Genomic DNA, 20,022 nt, shown 5'->3' on the forward strand with positions numbered 1-20,022 from the left:
GTGCTAATGCCATGCCCCCTAGCTCTCGGGGAGGGGGAGCAGATTTAGGGCTGAGCTGAGGAGGAAATTCTTCACACAAAGGGTTGCGAATCTGTGGAATTCCCTGCCCGGTGAAGAACTTGAGGCTACCTCGTTGAATGATTTTAAGGCAAGGATCAATAGATTTTTGATAAAGGGTCCCCTGGACTCGAAACGTCAGCTCTTTTCTCTCCTTACAGATGCTGCCAGACCTGCTGGGATTTTCCAGCGTTTTCTCTTTTGGTTTCAGACTCCAGCATCCGCAGTAATTTGCTTTTACATAGATAAGTTTTTGAACAATAAAGGATTAAGGGTGAGCGGGTGGGTAAGCGGAACTGGGTCCACGAAAAGATCAGCTATGATCTTATTGAATGGCGGAGCAGGCTCGAGGGGCTGGATGTCCTACTCCTGCTCCTAGTTCTTATGTTACGAAGGTAAGGCAATAGTAATAAATAAACTTTAAATTTTGATCGGGGATGCAGGGCAGAGGGGGGAGAAAGTGTCCGCTCCCCCACCTTCTCAAAAAACAGTCCGGGGACCTTTCGTATCCACCTGAGAGAGCAGAAGTAGTCTTAGTTTGTTATCTGGTTAATCGTACTGGTGCGGACACCTCTGGGAATGCGGAGCGGAGAACTAAGGCAAGCATGTTGGCTTAAAGAAAAATAAATTGAAATGTATTTGCAAAAGCCCAGCTCAGCTGTAAATCTGGCGTGGGGCCAGTAAATTTGAATATTTCCACAAGAGGCTTTGGTATAATGTTTCATTCTAAATGTGTGTCAACAAACAGATCGGTGAGTTGGTTCTGGTGGCCTGCTCTGACAAATTAACGCCTGCAGTAACTCAGGTGGATGGTGGCCATGAGGTTAAAACTCAAGCTCCCATCTGTTTCCTCTTCATGTTTGCGCGCGCGGCACTTCAGACTCTTTATCTGGCACCCCAGCACACTCGGGACGGATGCACATGGGGGAGGGGAGATTACCAAATGGAGTGTGTAAATAATTTGAATACAGAGTGTGGCCTCCCCTCCCCAGGCCATTGCCTCAATCCCACGGGCTGTCGGGTGTCAGTTCATAGGAAATCGCAACCTATCCAACCATGCTTAGCACCTGCTTCAGCGCTGTTACTCCCTCCGCCTGGCAGTGCCGACTGAGCTGGGCCCTCTAGAAGGCATGAGCTGGTCAAGTTGGTTCAAGGTCCCGCCAATCAGACTCCATTCAGAAGGGCGGCACGGTAGCACAGCGGTTAGCACTGCTGCTTCACAGCTCCAGTGACCTGGGTTCGATTTGTCTGTGAGAAGTTTGCACGTTCTCCCCATGTCTGCGTGGGTTTCCTCCGGGTGCTCCGGTTTTCTCCCATAGTCCAAAGATGTGTGGGTTAGGTTGATTGGCCGTGATAAAATTGTCCCTTAGTGACCTGAGATGCATAGGTTAGAGGGATCAGTGGGTAAATATGTAGGGGTATGTGGGTAGGGCCTGGGTGGGATTGTGGTTGGTGAAGGCTCGAAGGGCCCAATGGCCTCCTTCTGGACTGTAGGGCTTCAATGATTCTATGACTCTCTGGCAACACTGCTTTATTTATTAGTGTGTTATTATTTATTAATATTAATTTATTTATCACAGTGCAATGAAGCCACTGTGAAAATCTCCCGGTCGCCACACTCCAGCACTTGTTCGGGTCAATGCACCCAACCAGCGCGCCTTTCAGACTGTGGGAGGAAACAGGAGCACCCGGAGGAAACCCACGCAGGCATGGGGTGAACGTACAGGCTCCACACAGACAGGGCCCAAGCCAGGAATCGAACCCGGGTTCCTGGCGCTATGAAGCAGCAGTGCTAACCATTGTGCCACCATGCTGCCCCCGCCACCCCAACCCAAAAAGGGCATTTTAACACGGCCAATGAATCTTATGTATACATCTTTAGACACCAAGGAGCAATCTAGCATGACCAATGCACCTAACCCGCATATCTTTGGAGTGTGGGGGGAAACCGGAGCACCCGGACAAAACCCACGCAGACACGGGGAGAAGGTGCAAACTCCATACAGACAGTGACCCAAGGCGGGAATCGAACCCGGGTCCCTAGCTCTGTGAGGCAGCGGTGCTAACCACTGTGCCACCGTGCTGCCCCAACTGTGGGTCCAAAGTCATTATATATAAATAGGGCAGACCAGGTAAGGACGGCAGATTTCCTTCCCCAAAGGGACATTAGTGAACCAGATGGGCTGTTACGATGGTGGTTTCATGGTCTTGAGTTGACTTTTAATTTCATATTCTTATTGAATTCAAATTTCAACATCTGCCTTGGCGGGATTTGAACCCAGGTCCCCGGAGCATTACCCTGGGTGTCTGGATTACTAATTGAGTGATAATACCACGACACCACCGCCTCCTCAAGTTCAAGGGATGGATAACGAATGCTGGCTGGTACGCCCACGTCCAATGCAAGAATTTTTTTTTCAAAAAGAAAAGGTTTATTTCTACTAAGATACGGTAAGGTTGGCACGTCTGAACATATCATCTCAGAATAAAGATATGTAAACATTTCTGCAGCTCGCAACAAAAACATAACGCCCAACGTCTTAAAGCGGCTTTGTACTTACCAGAGAAATCTGTGACGTTTCAATCCTGGAGGGAAGGAACAAAATAAAAGAATGTTAGGAGGTCGATAATAACAGGGTTTCAGCTCAGACCCACTGAGAGGTGAGGCGATCCTGCTGGGAGGCCGATACCAGCACTCTGGGAGGTTTCCACCTCTGAAATAGACTAATCCAAAGTTCGAGTCTTTTTAAGTTGATTTATTAATGTCACAAATAGATTTGCATTAACACTGCAACGAAGTGACTTTGGAAATCCCCTATCACCACACACTCTGGCGCCAGTTCGGGTAAACTGAGGGAGAATTTAGCACAGCGGCACAGTGGTTAGCACTGCTGCTAGGGACCTGGGTTCGATTCCCGGCTCGGGCTGCTATCTGAGTGGAGTCTGCACGCCCTCCCCGTGTCTGCGTGGGCTTCCTCTGGGTTTCAAAGAACAAAGAAAATTACAGCACAGGAACAGGCCCTTCGCCCCTCCAAGCCAGCACCGATCATGCTGCCTGACTTAACTAAAACCCCCTACGATTTCGGGGACCGTATCCCTCTATTCCCATCTCATTCATGCACTTGTCAAGATGACCCTTAAAAGTCACTATTGTATCTGTTCCACTTGTGTTTGGTGCAGACCCGATGGGCCGAAGGGCCTCTTTCTGCACTGTAGGGTTCTATGATTCTATGATACCCCCCCACCCCACCCCGCACCGAGTTCCAGGCACCCACCACTCTCTGTGTAAAGAATCTGCCTCGGACATCTCTTAAAACTTGCCCCTCGCACCTTAAACCTGTGCCCTCTAATAATTGACTCTTCCACCTACAGTCCGAAAGACGTGCTGGTTAGGTGGATTGGCCATGCTAGATTCTCCCTCAGTGTACCCAACCAGAAGCTGGAGTGCGGGAACTGGGGGGATTTTCATAGTAACTTCATTGCAGTGTTAATGTAAGCCTACTTGTGACACCAATAGATAAATAAATAAATCACCAATCATTCAACCTCAATAAGAATGAACCACAGTGACCCAGGCCAGGAATCAAACCTGGGTCCCTGGCGCTATGAGGCAGCAGTGCTAACCACCGTGCCACTGTGCCACCCATATTAAGTGAGTTCCATCAGGGAATAAGGGCATGAGGGGGAACTGTTGCAGTCAATTTGTTCACGCAAAGCTCTCAGAAACAGCAACGTGTTGAAACAATTGAATAATTTGATTGTTAGGAGGGGGAGAACCTTAAAGTAGATTTGCGGATCAATGATTGCCTACTGGTGTCGCGGGGAATGGCTTCAGTCGGGAAATGTAAAGCAGAACGCACACACACACAGGGATCAGGCTTCTGTGCCTTCCTTTGTCAATGTCCCTTGAAGAACAGAAATAAATTCAGCTGCCACTCCCAGCTGATGTAGCTGGACTTCTTACGTACAGGCTAACCCCATTCAAGATCGTCTCCCTGAGTGAACACAGCTCCTAGCATGACACCCAGACACCCAAGGTGGAATTTCCCCGTCCCAGCCACCAGGGGAATTGTAGCGGGGGTGGGGGGAGGGAGGGTGGGTGACAGAGACTGTGCGAAGGTCCGTTGACCTCGGGAGGGACTTTCCGGTTTTTTTTGAGGCTGCCAGAAAATCCCACCCCTCTGAGTCGAGGAAGCTTACACATATAAAATCAGAGATTTCCTCCCACATTCCAAAGATGTACAGATTAGGTGGATTGGCCATACTAAATTGTCCCTTAGTGTCCAAAGATGCGTAGGTTAGGTGGATTGGCCATGCTAAATTGCCCCTTAGTGTCCAAAGATGTGTGGGTTAGGCGGATTGGCCATGCTAAATTGGCCCTTAGTGTCCAAAGACGTGCAGGTTAGGTGGATTGGCCATGCTAAATTGCCCCTTAGTGTCCAAAGATGTGTGGGTTAGGTGGATTGGCCATACTAAATTGCCCCTTAGTGTCCAAAGATGTGTAGGTTAGGGGGATTGGCCACGCTAAATTGCCCCTTAGTGTCCAAATTTGTACAGGTTAGGTGGATTGGTCATGATAATCTTGCCACTTTGTGTCAAAGATACTAGATAAGGTAAATGCATGGTGTTATGGGGATAGAACCTGGGGGCTCAGTGCAGACTAGATGGGCCAAATAGCCTCCTTCTGCACAGTATGATCCTGTGATTCTAAGAATCCAACAGAAGATGGCCATTTGGCCCACTGAGTTTCTGATGTCTCTTTGAAAGAGCAGTCCAATTTAGTCCAATATGCCACAATGGTAAATTGCTCCTTAGTGTTGGGGAGACTACATGCAGGTAAATACATGGGGTTATGGAGATAGGGCCTGAGTGGGATTGTCGGTGCAGGCTCGATGGGCCGAAGGGCCTGCTTCTGCACCCATCGGGATTCAGTGATTGCTTAGCTTACTCCTGCCGTCGGGAAAACAACCCAAGCTTCCCTCGCCTCACCAGGTCAAATCTGATCTCATTCCCTTCCCTCATTTCTCAAAGATAACGACTTTGCCAGTTTAGGCTTCAACTCCAAACTGTAGGACGGAGAGGCTTTGGCGAATGGGCCAAAAACCACTCCCGTTACCACTCACGATCCCATCTCCTTCCTGGGTGAAGGAGCTCAGGGGCGGAGCTGGGGAATGTCTGAAGGTGCGAGGTTGCAGATGGTGGAGATTCCAAACTGTTCCTCACCTCGCCCTGCTGACAGCAACAGCCCTGCTCACTCCATCCAGCCCAGCTCTGTGGAGTGGCTCCTACTTCAGAAAAATAAATGGGAACATGACCGGAATTACGCACTTGGGATAAAAGGATTGGAATCAATCCACACAACTGGGCATGGAGTAGGATTTCTGGAATGCTAGTTAATTAGCACTGCTGCTACTCAGCACCACGAGACCCGGGTTCGATTCCCGGCTTGGGTCCCTGTCTGTGGAGTCTGCACGTTCTCCCCTGTGGATTTCCTCCGGGTGCTCCGGTTTCCTCCCACACTCCAAAGATGTATGCGTTAGGTGGATTGGCCCTGTTGAACTGCCCCTTACTGTCAGGGATACTAGGAGGGTAGATCTGTGGGGTTATGGGGCTGGGACCCGAGTGGGATTGTTGTCGGTGCAGACTCAGTGAATGATCACATCCAAACAAGCTCTTAGCAACAAAGGATCAGCTGTAGGTCACGTGCCCGCTCCAGCCTGTTTCAGCATTCAATGAGATCAGTGATCTGTGTCCGAACTCCATCAATGTGCCTTAGTGCCATCGCCCTCTCAGATTAAACCTGTCAGAAGTGATTGAAAAGGCTGTGTCTTTTTACTCCAGGAAGAAGGCTGTGAGGTAACTTATCATAGAATCCCTACAGTGCCGAAGGAGGCCCTTTGGCCCATCAAGCCTGCACTGACCACAACCCCACCCAGGTCCTATCATAGAATCATAGAATCCCTACAGTGCCAAAGGAGGCCATTCGGCCCAACAAGTCTGCACCAACCACAATCCCACCCAGGTCCTATCTTCTGTAACCCCAAGTATTCACCCTGCTAGTCCCCTTCACACTAAGGGGCAATTTAGCATGGCCAACCCGCCTAACCCCCACATCTTAGATCCTTTCCCTGTAACCCCACATATTTACCCTCCAAGTACCCCTGACACTAAGGGAGAATTTAGCTTGGCCAATCAACCTAACCCGCACATCTTTGGACCCACGCAGAAGAATGTGCAAACTTCACATGGACAGTGACCCGGGTCCCTGGCGCTGTGAGACAGCAGTGCTAACCACTGTGCCACCCAATTTAGTAGAGGTCTTTAAGATTAAGAGGTCTTAATAGAGGTCTTTAAGACTACAAAAGGAATCAAAAAAGGAGACAGCGGCGCAGTGGTCATGTCGCTGGGGACCCCAGCTAATGTTCTGGAACCTGGGTTCGAATCCCACCACAGCAGATGGTGGAATTTAAATTCAACTCAAAAACATCTGGCAATAAAAGTCTAACGATGATCGTGACAAATGTTGTAAAAACCTGTCTGGTTCATTGACCTGACCCACAGAAATGTGGTCAACTCTTACACACCCTCTGAAATGTCTTAGCAAGTCACCCAGTTCAAGGGAAACTAGGGGAGGGCAATAAATGCGATGCCCACATCCCGAAAAAGAACAGAGGTGGACACAGAGGTAATGTTTCCAGTTGCGGGGAAGACAAAAGCCAGGAATCCTAAATATTAAGCAGACATTGACAAATCCAACCGGGAATCAACTTCATCATCTAGAGAGAGTGTGGGAATCACTGTCACAAGGAACTGTCACGGTGAATATCACAGCTCCATTCACGGAGAACCAGGTAAACATACGAGGGAGAAAGGAATGAAAATATATGCTGATGGGGTTAGTTGGAAGGTGTTTGGGACTATTCTAATTGGAATATAAACAGCGGACTGGCAGGGTGAGTTGAACACTGCATCCTTGTTGTATATTCCATGTGAAATGCCCTGCTGTGACGCGGACCAAATACAACAGAGTTTGATAATGCCAATCAGGGGGTTAGGAGAATCATCTTTACTTAGGGGGTGGTGAGAATGTGGAACTCGGTCACATTTAGCAAATCAGCAATTGCCTCTCTGGCGTGCTCAGCCTTTTTGGTGTAGTTTTGCTGTTTTGCACTTGGTTGAAGTCATGAGGTTACACTGAGGCTTTATTTGAAGCAAGTTTTAAAAAAAATGACTTCTAGGCCATTTGGCCAAGATGCAAATGAGATCAAGCCTTGGAGGAGTACTGTGTACAGTTCTGGTCTCCTTACTTGAGAAGGGATATACTGGCATGGGAGGGGGTGCAGAGGAGATTCACTAGGTTGATTGCGGAGTTGAGAGGGTTGGCTTATAAGGAGAGACTGAGTAGACTGGGGCTATATTCATTGGAATTCAGAAGAATGAGGGGAGAAACATATAAGATTAGGAAGGGAATAGATGAGATAGAAGCAGGGAAGTTGTCTCCACTGGCGGGTGAAACTAGAACTAGGGGGCATAGCCTCAAAATAAGAGGGATCAGATTTAGGACTGAGTTGAGGAGGAACTTCTTCACACAAAGGAATCTGTGGAATTCCCTGCCCAGTGAAGCAGTTGAGGCTACCTCATTAAATGTTTTAAAGGCAAGGATAGAAAGATTTTTGAACAGTAAAGGAATTAAGGGTTATGGTGAGTGGGCGGGTAAGTGGAGCTGAGTCCACAAAAAGATCAGCCATGATCTTATTGAATGGCGGAGCAGGCTCAAGGGGCCAGATGGCCTACTCCTGCTCCTAGTTCTTATGTTCTTATGTCTAATGCTTGCTCCAATCAGCTTGGATCATGTAGATCAAGCCCACGACAGGAAGTGGCCAGTCTGTCTTGTCAGCTTGGATCTGGAGTGTCTCAACTTGTTGAGACTTTGAATTGGACTTTGGATGGGGTTGGATTGGATATAAACCAAAAATAAGGCTCTGGCCAGTGTGTGATGTCCTCGAGGCCCTGAGGGAAAAGTAGATATTGGATCCTGTTGGATGGTTCCCTGAGCAGACTGCCAGTGTCATCTGGCAGAACACCTCAGCACCAGAACTCACAAACAAGCACCAAGACCCTGGCTTGGTTGGTGGTGAGAGGGCTCTTCCCATCAGATCGAGGTCTCAACACCACCGCGCGCTACCCTCGAAGCGGCTGCGGGGGCGATGAGATGGTCGCACACCTCTTTCTGGAATGTGCTTTTGCAAAGAAGGTCTAGAGTGAGATGCAGTGGTTTTGTCGAGGTTCATCCCCAGCAGCTGGGTGATGCAGGACTCTGTGCTCTACAGGCTGTTTCCGGGGACGCACACTGAGACCGATATCAACTGCAGCTGGAGGGTCATCAAGTCGGTGAAGGTCGCTCTTTGGTCTGTCCGAAACTTGCTGATCTGTCAGTGTAAAAATTTATCCTCGACTGAGTGTTGCAGACTGGCACATTCCAAGGTCCAGGACTACGTGCTGAGGGACGCTCTCAAGCTTGGGGCAGCCGCCACAAAGGCACAGTGGGGAAAGGCCACCGTTTAAAGCCTTTCAACCAAGGCAGACCAAGGGGTCTGCAACTCGACCTGCATAACTGTGTGCTAATCTGTAAAAACAGCACACAGTGAAATGTGAGGAACGCACATAGCTGTTGAAAAACTGAACTGTAATGTCTGTAATGTCTTGGAACAGAGCATTGTAAACTATTGAAGTTAAGAAAATTGTAAATGTGACTGTATTTTGCACTGTTTGCAATGATTGGAAATGTCGTTTCTGTAGTGGTTTATTTCAGAGTATTTATGAATAAAACATATTTTTGAAAAAAAGAATAAGGCTCTGGTCAGACTCCACTTGGAATATCGTGAGCAGTTTTGGACCCCCTACCTAAGGAAGGACGTGCTGGCCTTGGAGGGGGCCCCAGAGGAGACTCACAAGAATGATCCCAGGGAACGTACAGTTTGGCGTATAAGGAGTGGTTGAGGAGTCTGGGTCTATACTCGATGAAGTTTAGAAGGATGAGGGGGGGATCTTATTGAAACTTACAGGATACTGAGAGGCCTGGTTGGACGTGGAGAGGATGTTTCCGTTAGCGGGAAAGACTGGAACTCGAGGGCACAACCTCAGACTAAAGGGACGATCCATTAAAACAGAGATGAGGAGGAACTTCTTCAGTGGTGAATCTGTGGAACTCATTGCCATACAGGGCTGTGGAGGATAGGTCATTGAGTGTCTTTAAGACAGAGGTAGATAGGTTCTTGTTCAATAAGGAGGTCAAAGGTTGGGGAGAAGGCAGGAGAATGGAGATAAGAACCATATCAGCCATGATTGAATGAAGGAGCAGAATCGATGGGCTGAATGGCCTAATTCTACTCCTATGTCCGATGTGTGGACAGAATGGATGGGAAGTAGCTATTCCCCTTAATTGAAAGATACTGAGGGGGATATCATTTTAAAGTGAGGGGCGGGAGGTTTAGAGAGGATTTGAGGAACACCTTTTCGCCTGGGGGGTGGTGGTAAGCTGTTGTGAATCTGGAATGCACTGCCTGGGAGGCGGGAAACCTCACAACCTTTAAAAAGTACACGGATTAGCACTTGAAATGTCACCTCATTCAAGGCAATGGGCCGAGTGCTGGAAGGTGGGATTAGTGTCCATTTATTGTAGTTTCACTGGTGCACAGTCGATGGGCTGAAGGGCCTCTTCTGTACTCTTATGGCTCTGATATTCTGAGGTCATTTGCACACTGCTAATTAAATGCAAGTCCTACAATTCCAAGCACAGCTACCATTCTCATTAGGGAAGCCATTTTTACAGTTTATTTATTTATCAAGTATGGCTTACATTAACACTGCAATGAAGTTACTGTGAGATTCCCCTAGTCGCCACAGTCCGGCGCCCGTTTGGGTCAATGCACCCTAACCAGCACGTCTTTCAGAATGTGGGAGGAAACCGGAGCACCTGGAGGAAAACCCACGCAGACATGGGGAGGAGGCACAGACTGCACACAGACAGTGACCCAAGCCGGGAATCAAACCTGGGTCCCTGGCGCTGGGAAACAGCAGTGCTAACCGCTGTGTCAACCAATTTTTTTTCCTTCCTTCCTCCATTAGGGGAAGGAAAGTCATGTAGAAAGTGAAAATTTAAAAACCCGCCCTCGAGACAGACCATATGTCTTCCCACAGGGTGTGTGGGCTAGGGCGGGGATGAGCAAGGGTAAATATGAGGAAGAGGGCCTGGGTAAGATGCTTTGTTGGGGAGTCGGTGCAGAGTTGGTGGGCTGAATGGCCTCCTGCACTGGAGGGATCCTTTGATTCACATCAAAAATTTCTCGACCCACATGGAGAAAGACTCACAGGTGACTCAGGGTCACGTTACATACGTAGAGTTATACATTACAAAATGCCTCCAATTAGAACTAACCGCAAAGATAAGCGTACATCACCTCCCCAAAGGAAAAAAATATCTGCTTAGAATGAGATCCTCTTCCTCGTCTCTCTCTATCAGAGTCATCTGTGACGCAAGTTTGGTCAGTCCCTGATTGGACAGGCATCTGGCAACTCAGCATGAAATTGCCCATTTCAGTCAAAAGTGGCCACAGGAAGGACAGAGGTGGGAAATGAGTAATTGGTCTGGAACGCACTGCCTGAGAGTGCGGTGGAGGCAGGTTCAATTGAGGTGATGGCCTAGTGGCATTATCACTAGACTATTAATCCACAAACTTACCTGGAGACCCGGGTTCGAATCCTGCCCATGGCAGGTGGCAGAATTTGAATTCAATTAAAAAACAACTGGAATTAAGAATGACTATTATCGGAAAAACCCACCTGGTTCGCTAATTTCCTTTAGGGAAGGAAATCTGCCGTCCTTACCCAGTCTGGCCTACATGAGTGGGAGACGTACTTGTACATGGCAGGGGCTGGGGGGGGAACCCATTCACACCACAATTCCCGTGACCATGAATCCCAATTAGAAAGGTGGAGAAAGATTGGCTAATTTCCCGTGGGATTAGCAATGACAGAATGTTCAACACGACAGAATTTCACACCATATCACAGAACAGGAGAAGGCTGTTTTGCGCTGACTATCCAACTGAGCAACTCACAGACAGCCACTCCCCAGCCTTCTCCCCGTGACCCTGCACGTTCTTCCTTTTCCAGGTTCCCTTTTGAATCTCACTATAATTCATCCGTGGGAAACGGGTGTCGCTGGCTGGGCCAGCATTTGTCGCCCATCCCTTGGAGGGCATACACATTGCTGCGACTCTGTAATGTGTAACTCTATGTATGTAACGTGACCCTGAGTCACCTGCGAGGCTTTTTCCATGTGGCTCAAGAAATCTTTCCGATGTGAATCGTAGGATCCCTCCAGTGCAGATGGGGGCCATTCAGCCCATTGCGTCTGCACCAACAGGCCCTCTCCCCGTAACCCCACATATTTACCCTGCTAATCCACCTAGCCCACACACCTTGTGGGAAGACATATGGTCTGTCCCATGTGGGTAGGGATGGTAGATTTCTTTCCCTAAAGAACATTCGTGAACCAGATGGGTTTATCCAACAATTGACAATATTCATGCTCATCAGTAGATTCTTAATTCCAAATATTTTTCATTGAATTCAAATTCCACCATCTGCCGTGGCGGCATTCGAACCCAAATCCCTGGGAACATTAGCTGACTTTCTGGATTAATAGGCTAGCAATAATACCACTAGGCCATCACTTCAATTGAACCTGCCTCCACCACAGTCTCAGGCAGTGCATTTCGCATCCTAACCACTCGTTGTGTGGAAAAGTTTCTCCTTGTGTCTTCGTTGCTTCTTTCACCATGGTGGCACAGTGGTGAGCACTGCTGCCTCACAGGGCCGGGGACCCGGGTTCGATTCCCGGTTTGGCTCACTGTCTGTGCACATTCTCCCCGTGTCGGCGTGGGTTTCCTCCAGATGCTCCGGTTTCCTCCCACAGTCTGAAAGACGTGCTGGTTAGCGTGCAGTGACCTGAACAGGCGCCAGAGTGTGGGGACAAGGGGAATTTCACAGTGACTTCATTGCAGTAAGCCTTAATTGTGACTAATAAATAACTTTATTATTTAATATTTTAACTAGTTTCGTTTATGAAACTTGGTCGGCATGGAGAAGTTGGGTTGAAGGGCCTGTTTCCGTGCTATATATCTCTATGACTTTTTACACTTGAATAATGTACAAAGAAAGTTGCACTCCTCACAGAGCTTTCTTATATTGTGGATTTTAAGATAAAAAGAATCCCCCACCCCCCAACTTCCCTGGAAGACACCAGTTTTGATGGTTACGGTTCTATAGTCACTCCTTGAGTGGACTTGAATGGTTAACTTTGGTGTCTGAGCACATGTGGCAGGCTGCTAGTTATTCACCCTAGCTGGTCCTCAATGCTGTCCATACTAATTCCAGTAGTCACTGTGCTTAAGCACATCAGGGGCTGGGCTGATAATGATTCACTAATCTTACCAGCAAATAAATGCCACTGACTGCCATTCCTGGCACCTCCCTGATCATTAAGACTCATAAGCAAATGCTGCAGACTCAGGAGTTAAACTCCCTCTACTCTGGCCCAAAATTCACTCTGCTGAAATTCACGTCATCACTAATCTTCATGGCGATTAGGGCGGCACAGTGGCTCAGTAGTTAACGTCGCTGCCTCCCAGCATCAGGTACCCAGGTTCAATTCCGGCCTCAGGTCACTGTCTGTGTGGAGCCTGCACATTCTCCCCGTGTCCGTGTGGGTTTCCTCCAGGTGCTCCGGTTTCCTCCCACAGTCCAAAAATGTGCAGGTTATGTGGATTGATCATGCTAAATTGCCCTTTAATGTCCAAAGATGTGTAGATTAGGCGGATTGGCCAAAATAAATTGCCCCTCATTATCCAAAGAAGTGCAGATTAAGTGGGATTAGCCAGATTGGGGGGGGGGGTTACAGGGATAGGGGGTAAGGGCCTCTACAAGAGAGTCAGTGCAGGCTCGATGGGTCAAATGGCCTCTTCTGCACTGTAGGGATTTTATGATCTATTATCAATCCTATGGCAATGTTTGAAGGAGAAGGAGTACCTCCTAGTGTTTTGACTGACATATGTCCATCAAACAGCAGCCACTGGACATTCAACCCACCCTAAGTCCCTGCATTTACCCACATGACAATTCCTGCAACTTGGTCAGAGAGAGGCGACCAATGTGAGGAGCACAGTGACTTCCCTGTGAAGCAGGTCAAAGGTGAAGAGCACTATGTATTTTGGCGTCACCCTCGTTGCTTTGTTAACTCAACTGTCTGGTGCCTGCTTTGAGTTTTGTCTCCCTTGCTTCATTGCCTTTTGCTGTAATCAGCACACTCCCATCAAAGGCAGAAAACTTTCTTTAAACCAAGGACTACCTTTGCATTTCGGACCAACCTGTCTCGTTACTGCCCACAGGATAGGCCCAATTTTCCATTAGAAAGACTTCTCCTTTGGGGTGGTGGTAATAAAGAGAGACCCAGGCTAATGCTCCATCGACATGGGTTCAAATCCCACCATAGCAGCTGCTGGCATTTCAATTCAATTAACGTTTATTTATCAGTCATCAATAAGGCTTACATTAACACTGCAATGAAGTTACTGTGAAAATCCCCCTAGTCACCACACTTGGGTGCCTGTTCGGGTGCACTGAGGGAGAAGGTAGCATGGCCAATGTATCTAACCAGCACGTCTTTGCACTGTGGGAGGAAACCGGAGCACCCGGAGGAAACCCACGCAGACGCAGGGAGATCGTGCACAGACAAGTGACCCAAGCCGGGAACTGAACACGGGTCCCTGGCGCTGTGAGGCAGCAGTGCAAACCGCTGTGCCACCGTGCCACCCAGACAGATTCACTTAATAAATCTGGGATATGAAGTTAGCCGAAACCCGAGCACCCGGAACGGAAATCTTCATTGGCCACGGGCAGGATTCTATGATCTCACCCCAAGTGAGGCCATAAAATCCTTTCCGGTGTCTCAGTAATGGTGACCACGAAACCATCATCGATTGTTGGAAAAACCCATCTGGTTCACTCATATCCTTTAGGGAAGGAAATCTGCCGTCCTTACCCGGTCTGGCCTACGTGTGATTCCAGAGCCACAGCAGTGTGGTTGACTCTTAAGTTCCCTCTGAAATATTAAATTCAAAGGCAGTCAGGGATGGGCTCCTACATGCCAGTGGGCGTTTATTGTCCACAGGTGATCCAAGAAGGTATTGTCCCTTTGAAGCTCGGATGGATGGTATTCCTGCCATGGTGTTTGGTGGGAAAAATTAAGGCTGGGAAAATGCAGGCAGTCCGTCATAGGGCTACCCAGAATTGTCCACTGCAAATGTACAGTGCAGGGCTAAACGAAGCAGCTGTACAAGGAGACCATAACACAGACTGTTTAACGCAGGCAACTTTGTACTGTCTGCAATCACACGCAATACTCAAAACGTTGCTGCATTAGAGAAGTGATTTTCCATTCAGGTGACCGCACAATATGGGCAATGTATCACTTGACAAACACTACAGAAACTACAATAAGGGAAATTATACCAATTATTTATTTGCACTTTCCATTTGGAGCCTATCCTTCTTGTTTAATTTTCCTACATACGCAATAAGATCTCCATCTCATCCCAGTTAATGGCAAACGCACTGGACTAATAATTGGGCAATAATTAAGAGACAAGTGCCAATCAAAATCTTTGAGGCAGTCCCACTGGAGCACCAACATACAATACAGTAGAGGTGGCACGGTGGCACAGTGGTTAGCACTGCTGCCTCATAGCGCCAGGGAGCCAGGTTGAATTCCAGCCTCGGGTCACTGTCCGTGTGGAGTTTGCACATTCTCCCCATGTCTGCATGGGTTTCCTCCGGGTGATCTGGTTTCCTCCCACAGTCCAAAGATGTGCAGGTTAGATGGACTGGCCATGCTAAATTGCCCTTTAGTGTCAGGGGGATTAGCAGGGTAAATATGTGGGACATGGCCTGTGGTTGGCACAGGCTTGATGGGCCGAATGGTCTTCTTCTCACTGTAGGGATCCTATGATTCTACTATGGATGGGCGAGGGGGACAATATTACCCCAACCTTATCTAAATTTCGGATTTCAGCCACACTGAGGTATTGAAAAGAAATAACAAAGTTAAAGTTTATTTATTAGTCACAAGTAGGCTGACATTAACACTGCAATGAAGTTACTGTGAAAATCCCCTAGTCACCACACTCCGCCGCCTGTTCGGTTACACAGAGGGAAAATTTATCATGGCCAATCCACCTAACCAGCACTGCTTTTGGACTGTGGGAGGAAACCGGAGCACCCGGAAGAAACCCACGCAGACACAGGGAGAATGTGCAAACTCCACACAGATGGTGACCCAGGCCGGGAATCAAACCCAGGTCCCTGGCACTCTGCAAACCACTGTGCCACCCTTGTGCATCAATTAAGAAATGCTTTGCATGTCTCTTGAAATGTTCTCCCTGATGTTAATCCCTGGAATTGTCTGGAATAAAATTGATTCAATTGTGCAATTATCCCTGTGCCGCAGTTAGTTCAGGGATTGTTGTGAGAGAAGTGTGGGTGCGTCTTTACTGACACATCTTTCTTCTTATTACTGACTGAAGATTGATGTAGTGTAGGTGGCGGGGGGGTGGTAAAAGGATCCACAACAACCAATTGGCGCGTACACAGTGTCTTAAAAATGGTAAAAATATCCTCAGGCATTTTTTCAACAAGATGTGACAACTGGCTACACGAGGAGCTACAGGGACAGGTAGGATCAGTCCGAGGGATTTTTAGAGCATCTTAAAGAGTGAGAGGTGGCGAGGCAGAGGAGGAGAAGTCTATTTATTAGTGTCACAAGCAGGCTTACATTAACACTGCAATGAAGTTACTGTTAAATTCCCCTAGTTGCCACACTCCAGCGCCTGTGTGGGGTACACTGAGAGCAAACTGGTTGATGCACCTAACCAGCAGGTCTTTCGGAAACCCACGCAGACACGGGGAGAACATGCAAACTCTGCACAGGCAGTGACCCAAGCCGGGAATCGAACCCTGACGTTGTGAGGCAGCAGTGCGAACCATTGTGCCCACTCATGGGTTTTTGCAAACAATCAATCATCATTTCATGGTCATTATTGCTGAGACACCCGAGGAGGAAACCCATGCAGATAAGCGGAGAACTCCGTACAGACAGTGACCCAAGCTAGGAACAGAACCCAGGATCCCTGGCACTGTGAGGCAGCAGTGCTGACCACTGCGCCACCGTGCCGCCCCCAGGGTTTGGGGGGTGAGAATCCCACAGCTGAAGGCATGACTGCCAACGGCAGGGCGATTAGAATCAGAGATGCCCAAGTTGGGCTTGAATTAGAAGCATGACGGGTGTTGCAGGGCTGCAGAAAGTCTCAGAGACAAGGGAGATTTGCTAAATATAAGGTGCAAAAAATAAACTGCGTGAAAACCACCTCTAAACAGAGCCAAGGAGAAAATGAGACAGGTTTGACCCATGAAAAAATGCACAAGGACTATAATTAGACACACTGCTTGTACTGTAGAAACTCCACTTGCTTTCAGAGAGGTTTCACCTGGCAACACCTTTTGGCGCTGGAGGGAAAGTAGCAGCATGGGTACACATTCCATACCAACACCTAAGAACTGATGATCTGGTCATTATCCTGCTCCTACTGGTGAGATCTAGCTGGTCACAAGTGGACTGAGTTTCCTCCAAGTAAATACACGTCAAAAATACTTCACTTAGTCACTGCTAAGTGCTTTGGGATGTGCTATGGTTGTCACAGGTGCTTACGAACAACCCTCATCATAGAAACCTGTAGTGCAGAAAGAGGCCCTTCGGCCCATCGAGTCTGCACCAAACCCAATGCACCCCACCCAGGCCCTACTTCCATATCTCTACTTATTATACCCACCAACCCTCTAACCTATGCATCCCTGGACACTAAGGGGCAATTTCTTAACATGGCCAACCAACCTAACCCGCACATCTTTGGACTGTGGGAGGAAACCGGAGCACCCGGAGGAAACCCACGCAGACACAAGGAGGATGTGCAAACTCCACACAGACAGTGACCCGAGCCGGGAAGCGAACTCAGGACCCTGGAGCTGTGAAGCAGCAGTGCTAACCCACTGTGACACCGTGCCGCCCATCCGAGACATAGTGTTGGCAGCTCACTTGAGTCTTATTGGGTGGCACGGCAGTGCAATGGGTTAGCGCTGCTGCCTCACCGTGCTAGGGACCCAGGTTCGATTCCCAGGCTTGGGTCACTGTCTGTGCAAAGTCCGCACGTTCTCCACCCCACCCCCCCGCCCCGTATCTGCGTGGGTTTCCTCCGGGTGCCCCGGTTTACTCCCACATTCTGAAGGACGCGCTGGTTAGCAGCTAAATTCTCCTTCAATTGTACCCAAACAGGAGTGTGGCGAGTAGGGGGTTTTCACAGTAACTCCATCGCAGTGTTAATGTAAGCTGACTTCTGACACTGATAAATAAATGTCAACAATTTTAAAATGGGAACAGCTTGCTCAAAGCCGTTCCCTCAGCTGTTTTTGGTTAACAGCTTGCCTCGGAGCACCCTCCTGCCCTCCCCACCACCGCCACCACCCCCCACCCCCCACCTCCCGCCACCACCTTCCCCCTCACTCCCCCCATTCCCCACCCTCCTCACCAACTCTAAGGCAGCGTCTTACCACGGTGCCCAAAGCTTCCTAAGCATGTCCGAATGGGCGATACCCTTGTCACCACCCTTCCGACCAGTGCCACCCTCACCCAGCACCGACCTCCCAGCAGGGATCGCTGTCAGTGATGGGTAGCAACCAGTGCCCGCTGCGAAGCCAATTACAGCAGCCCCTAAAAAGTGCCCATTTGAGATCATGCATTGAACCAGGGACCTCCTGCTCTGCCAGGCAATGCATTCCCCAATTTACCCATGAGGGGGAGCTTCAACACCCACCACCACCACCCCCCCCTCCTCCTCCTCCTCCCGCGTCCACCCCTCTCCTTGGTGTGAATGTTTTAGCCTCTTTTTCCCCCAGACATTACAGAGCAGTGCAGGGGACACTAACGGACAGAATCAAACCAAACCCTACCCGGTCAGGGTAAGATAAGCAGCGCGGCTTATTTTTCTGACTGCAAAGGCAGGTTACAAAACACCTACCTCCCCAAAAACAAAAACATATGCAAATATCTGTCTATTTATAATCGCCAGAATTGATAATAAAACAGCACAGCACTTAGAAATCTCTTCCAGTGCCCCAGAGCCAGTATTTCCCCCTTAACGAACATCAGCAAGGAGTCTAACAGTTCATTGTTGTTAATGGATCATTATCAGAAGAGAACCGTTGTCACATTCGCCAACACAAGTCCCATCAGCCCTCTAAAGTATTCAATCATCAATATTCTGACATAACCGATTAATTGATGTATTTTTCTTGTGTAGAAATGCCGATATGGTGCGTCTGTGTGTGTGTGTGTGTGCGTGACGCTTGGTTTTTTTTTTAAAAACCTTAAACCAAACTTAACCATCAGGCAATTCTTTGCCCGAATGGTCAATGATCACATTTAGATTCTTTTCCAATTCTTTCTTGCTGAGTTTTTTTTCCTTCAGTAAGGCAAATTTCCGCAAAAATTGCACGCAGCGGCGCCAAGGTGAGAACAATTAAAAGAAATCGAGAATCGGCTTCTGTTAATCATAAACTTAAGCGTCAAAAAAAAAACAACGCGGCAGAAAGATTCTACTTGTGACACGGAAACACGACGATAGAACAAAAATAGAACCCTGGCAGTGCAGAAGGAGGCCATTCAGTCCATCGAGTCTGCACCGACAACAATCCCATCCAGGCGCTATCCCCACACATTTACCCTAGCTAGCACCCCCACCAACACTGAGAAGCAATTTAGCATGGACAATCCACCTAACCCGCACATCTTGAAGTTTATTAGTCATAAGTAAGGCTTACATTCACACTGCAATGAAGTTTCTGTGAAAATCCCCTAATCGCCACACTCCGGCGCCAGTTTGGGTCAATGCACCCTAACTAGTGCGTCTTTCAGGCTGTGGGAGGAAACCAGAGCAAACCCACGCAAACACGGGGAGGACATGCAAACTCCACACACACAAGCCAGGGGATTGAACCCAGGTCCCTGACACCGTGAGGCAGCAGCGCTAACCACTGAAACATCCAAGTTAACCAGACCAAGACAGAAACTCTAAAGTTTGAAACTTTTTCTAAAGTTTGAAACCCCCTGTTTAAAAGTTAGAAACTTGTTCCAAAGTTTGAAACTCCTGTGCCACCATGTCGCCCCCAGTGTTTACTTAAAACGGTTCCAGCTCAGAAACTGAGGCAATGCAGGCATGCATCTGTCTAAGGATTGAAAAAATGTCATCATTTTTCCTTAGCTTTGTGTAGCTTCAAATCAATCCAGTTAATCAGTTTAACTTCTTAAACCTGTCACCTTTCAACCGAGCATTGAAAGCATTCTGAACTTTAAGAGAAAGTTTCAAAGTTTTAAACAGGGAGTTTCAAACTTTAGAAAAAGTTTCAAACTTAAGGATTTCTGTCTTGGTCAACTTGGATGTTGCAGTGAGTTAAGTAGTGTTGGGGCGGGGGTTTTGTTGAGATTTATCTGCTGTGTTTACAAGTACTTACTGTGGTGCTTCCAGTGTGTGCATGTTGGTCGGAATAAAGTTGTCACAGCTCGATCTCCAGTCCCGCTTCCCTTTCTGAACCCAGTCTTGAGTCGCTACAAGCTTTTTAAAGATCCCTGCAGCTTTTCTCTTTGTGGGTGGAGCCTGGTGATTTCATTGCAAAAATCCCCTAGGCATTGCACAATCGGCATTTCTGGGAGTCAAGCTGTGTGTGTGTTTGGGGAGGGCATAAGAAGTGTTATTTTTAAAACGTAAGTAATGCAGACCCCACAATTAAGGAATAATT

The 20,022-nt window shown here is 48.2% G+C and overlaps 1 protein-coding gene across 1 annotated transcript in view; it reads right to left on the reverse strand.

Annotated features, from left to right (window-relative positions):
• The window catches only part of LOC145361621 (transcription factor Spi-B-like), a 31,703-nt gene extending 11,885 nt beyond the window's left edge, over positions 1-19,818 (reverse strand). Inside the window, exons 1-2 of the mRNA XM_080217487.1 lie at positions 19,738-19,818; positions 2,619-2,643 (exon numbers count right to left, since the gene is read on the reverse strand). Of these exons, the coding sequence (XP_080073613.1) occupies positions 2,619-2,643; positions 19,738-19,760 (48 nt within the window). The 5' untranslated portion in view covers positions 19,761-19,818. The remainder of the gene's footprint in view (positions 1-2,618; positions 2,644-19,737) is intronic.
• Positions 19,819-20,022: the final 204 nt, after the last annotated feature.

This window comes from Carcharhinus amblyrhynchos, chromosome 35 (assembly GCF_965287045.1).
Source record: "Carcharhinus amblyrhynchos chromosome 35, sCarAmb.v2.hapA, whole genome shotgun sequence".
Classification (NCBI taxonomy): Eukaryota; Metazoa; Chordata; class Chondrichthyes; order Carcharhiniformes; family Carcharhinidae; genus Carcharhinus; species Carcharhinus amblyrhynchos.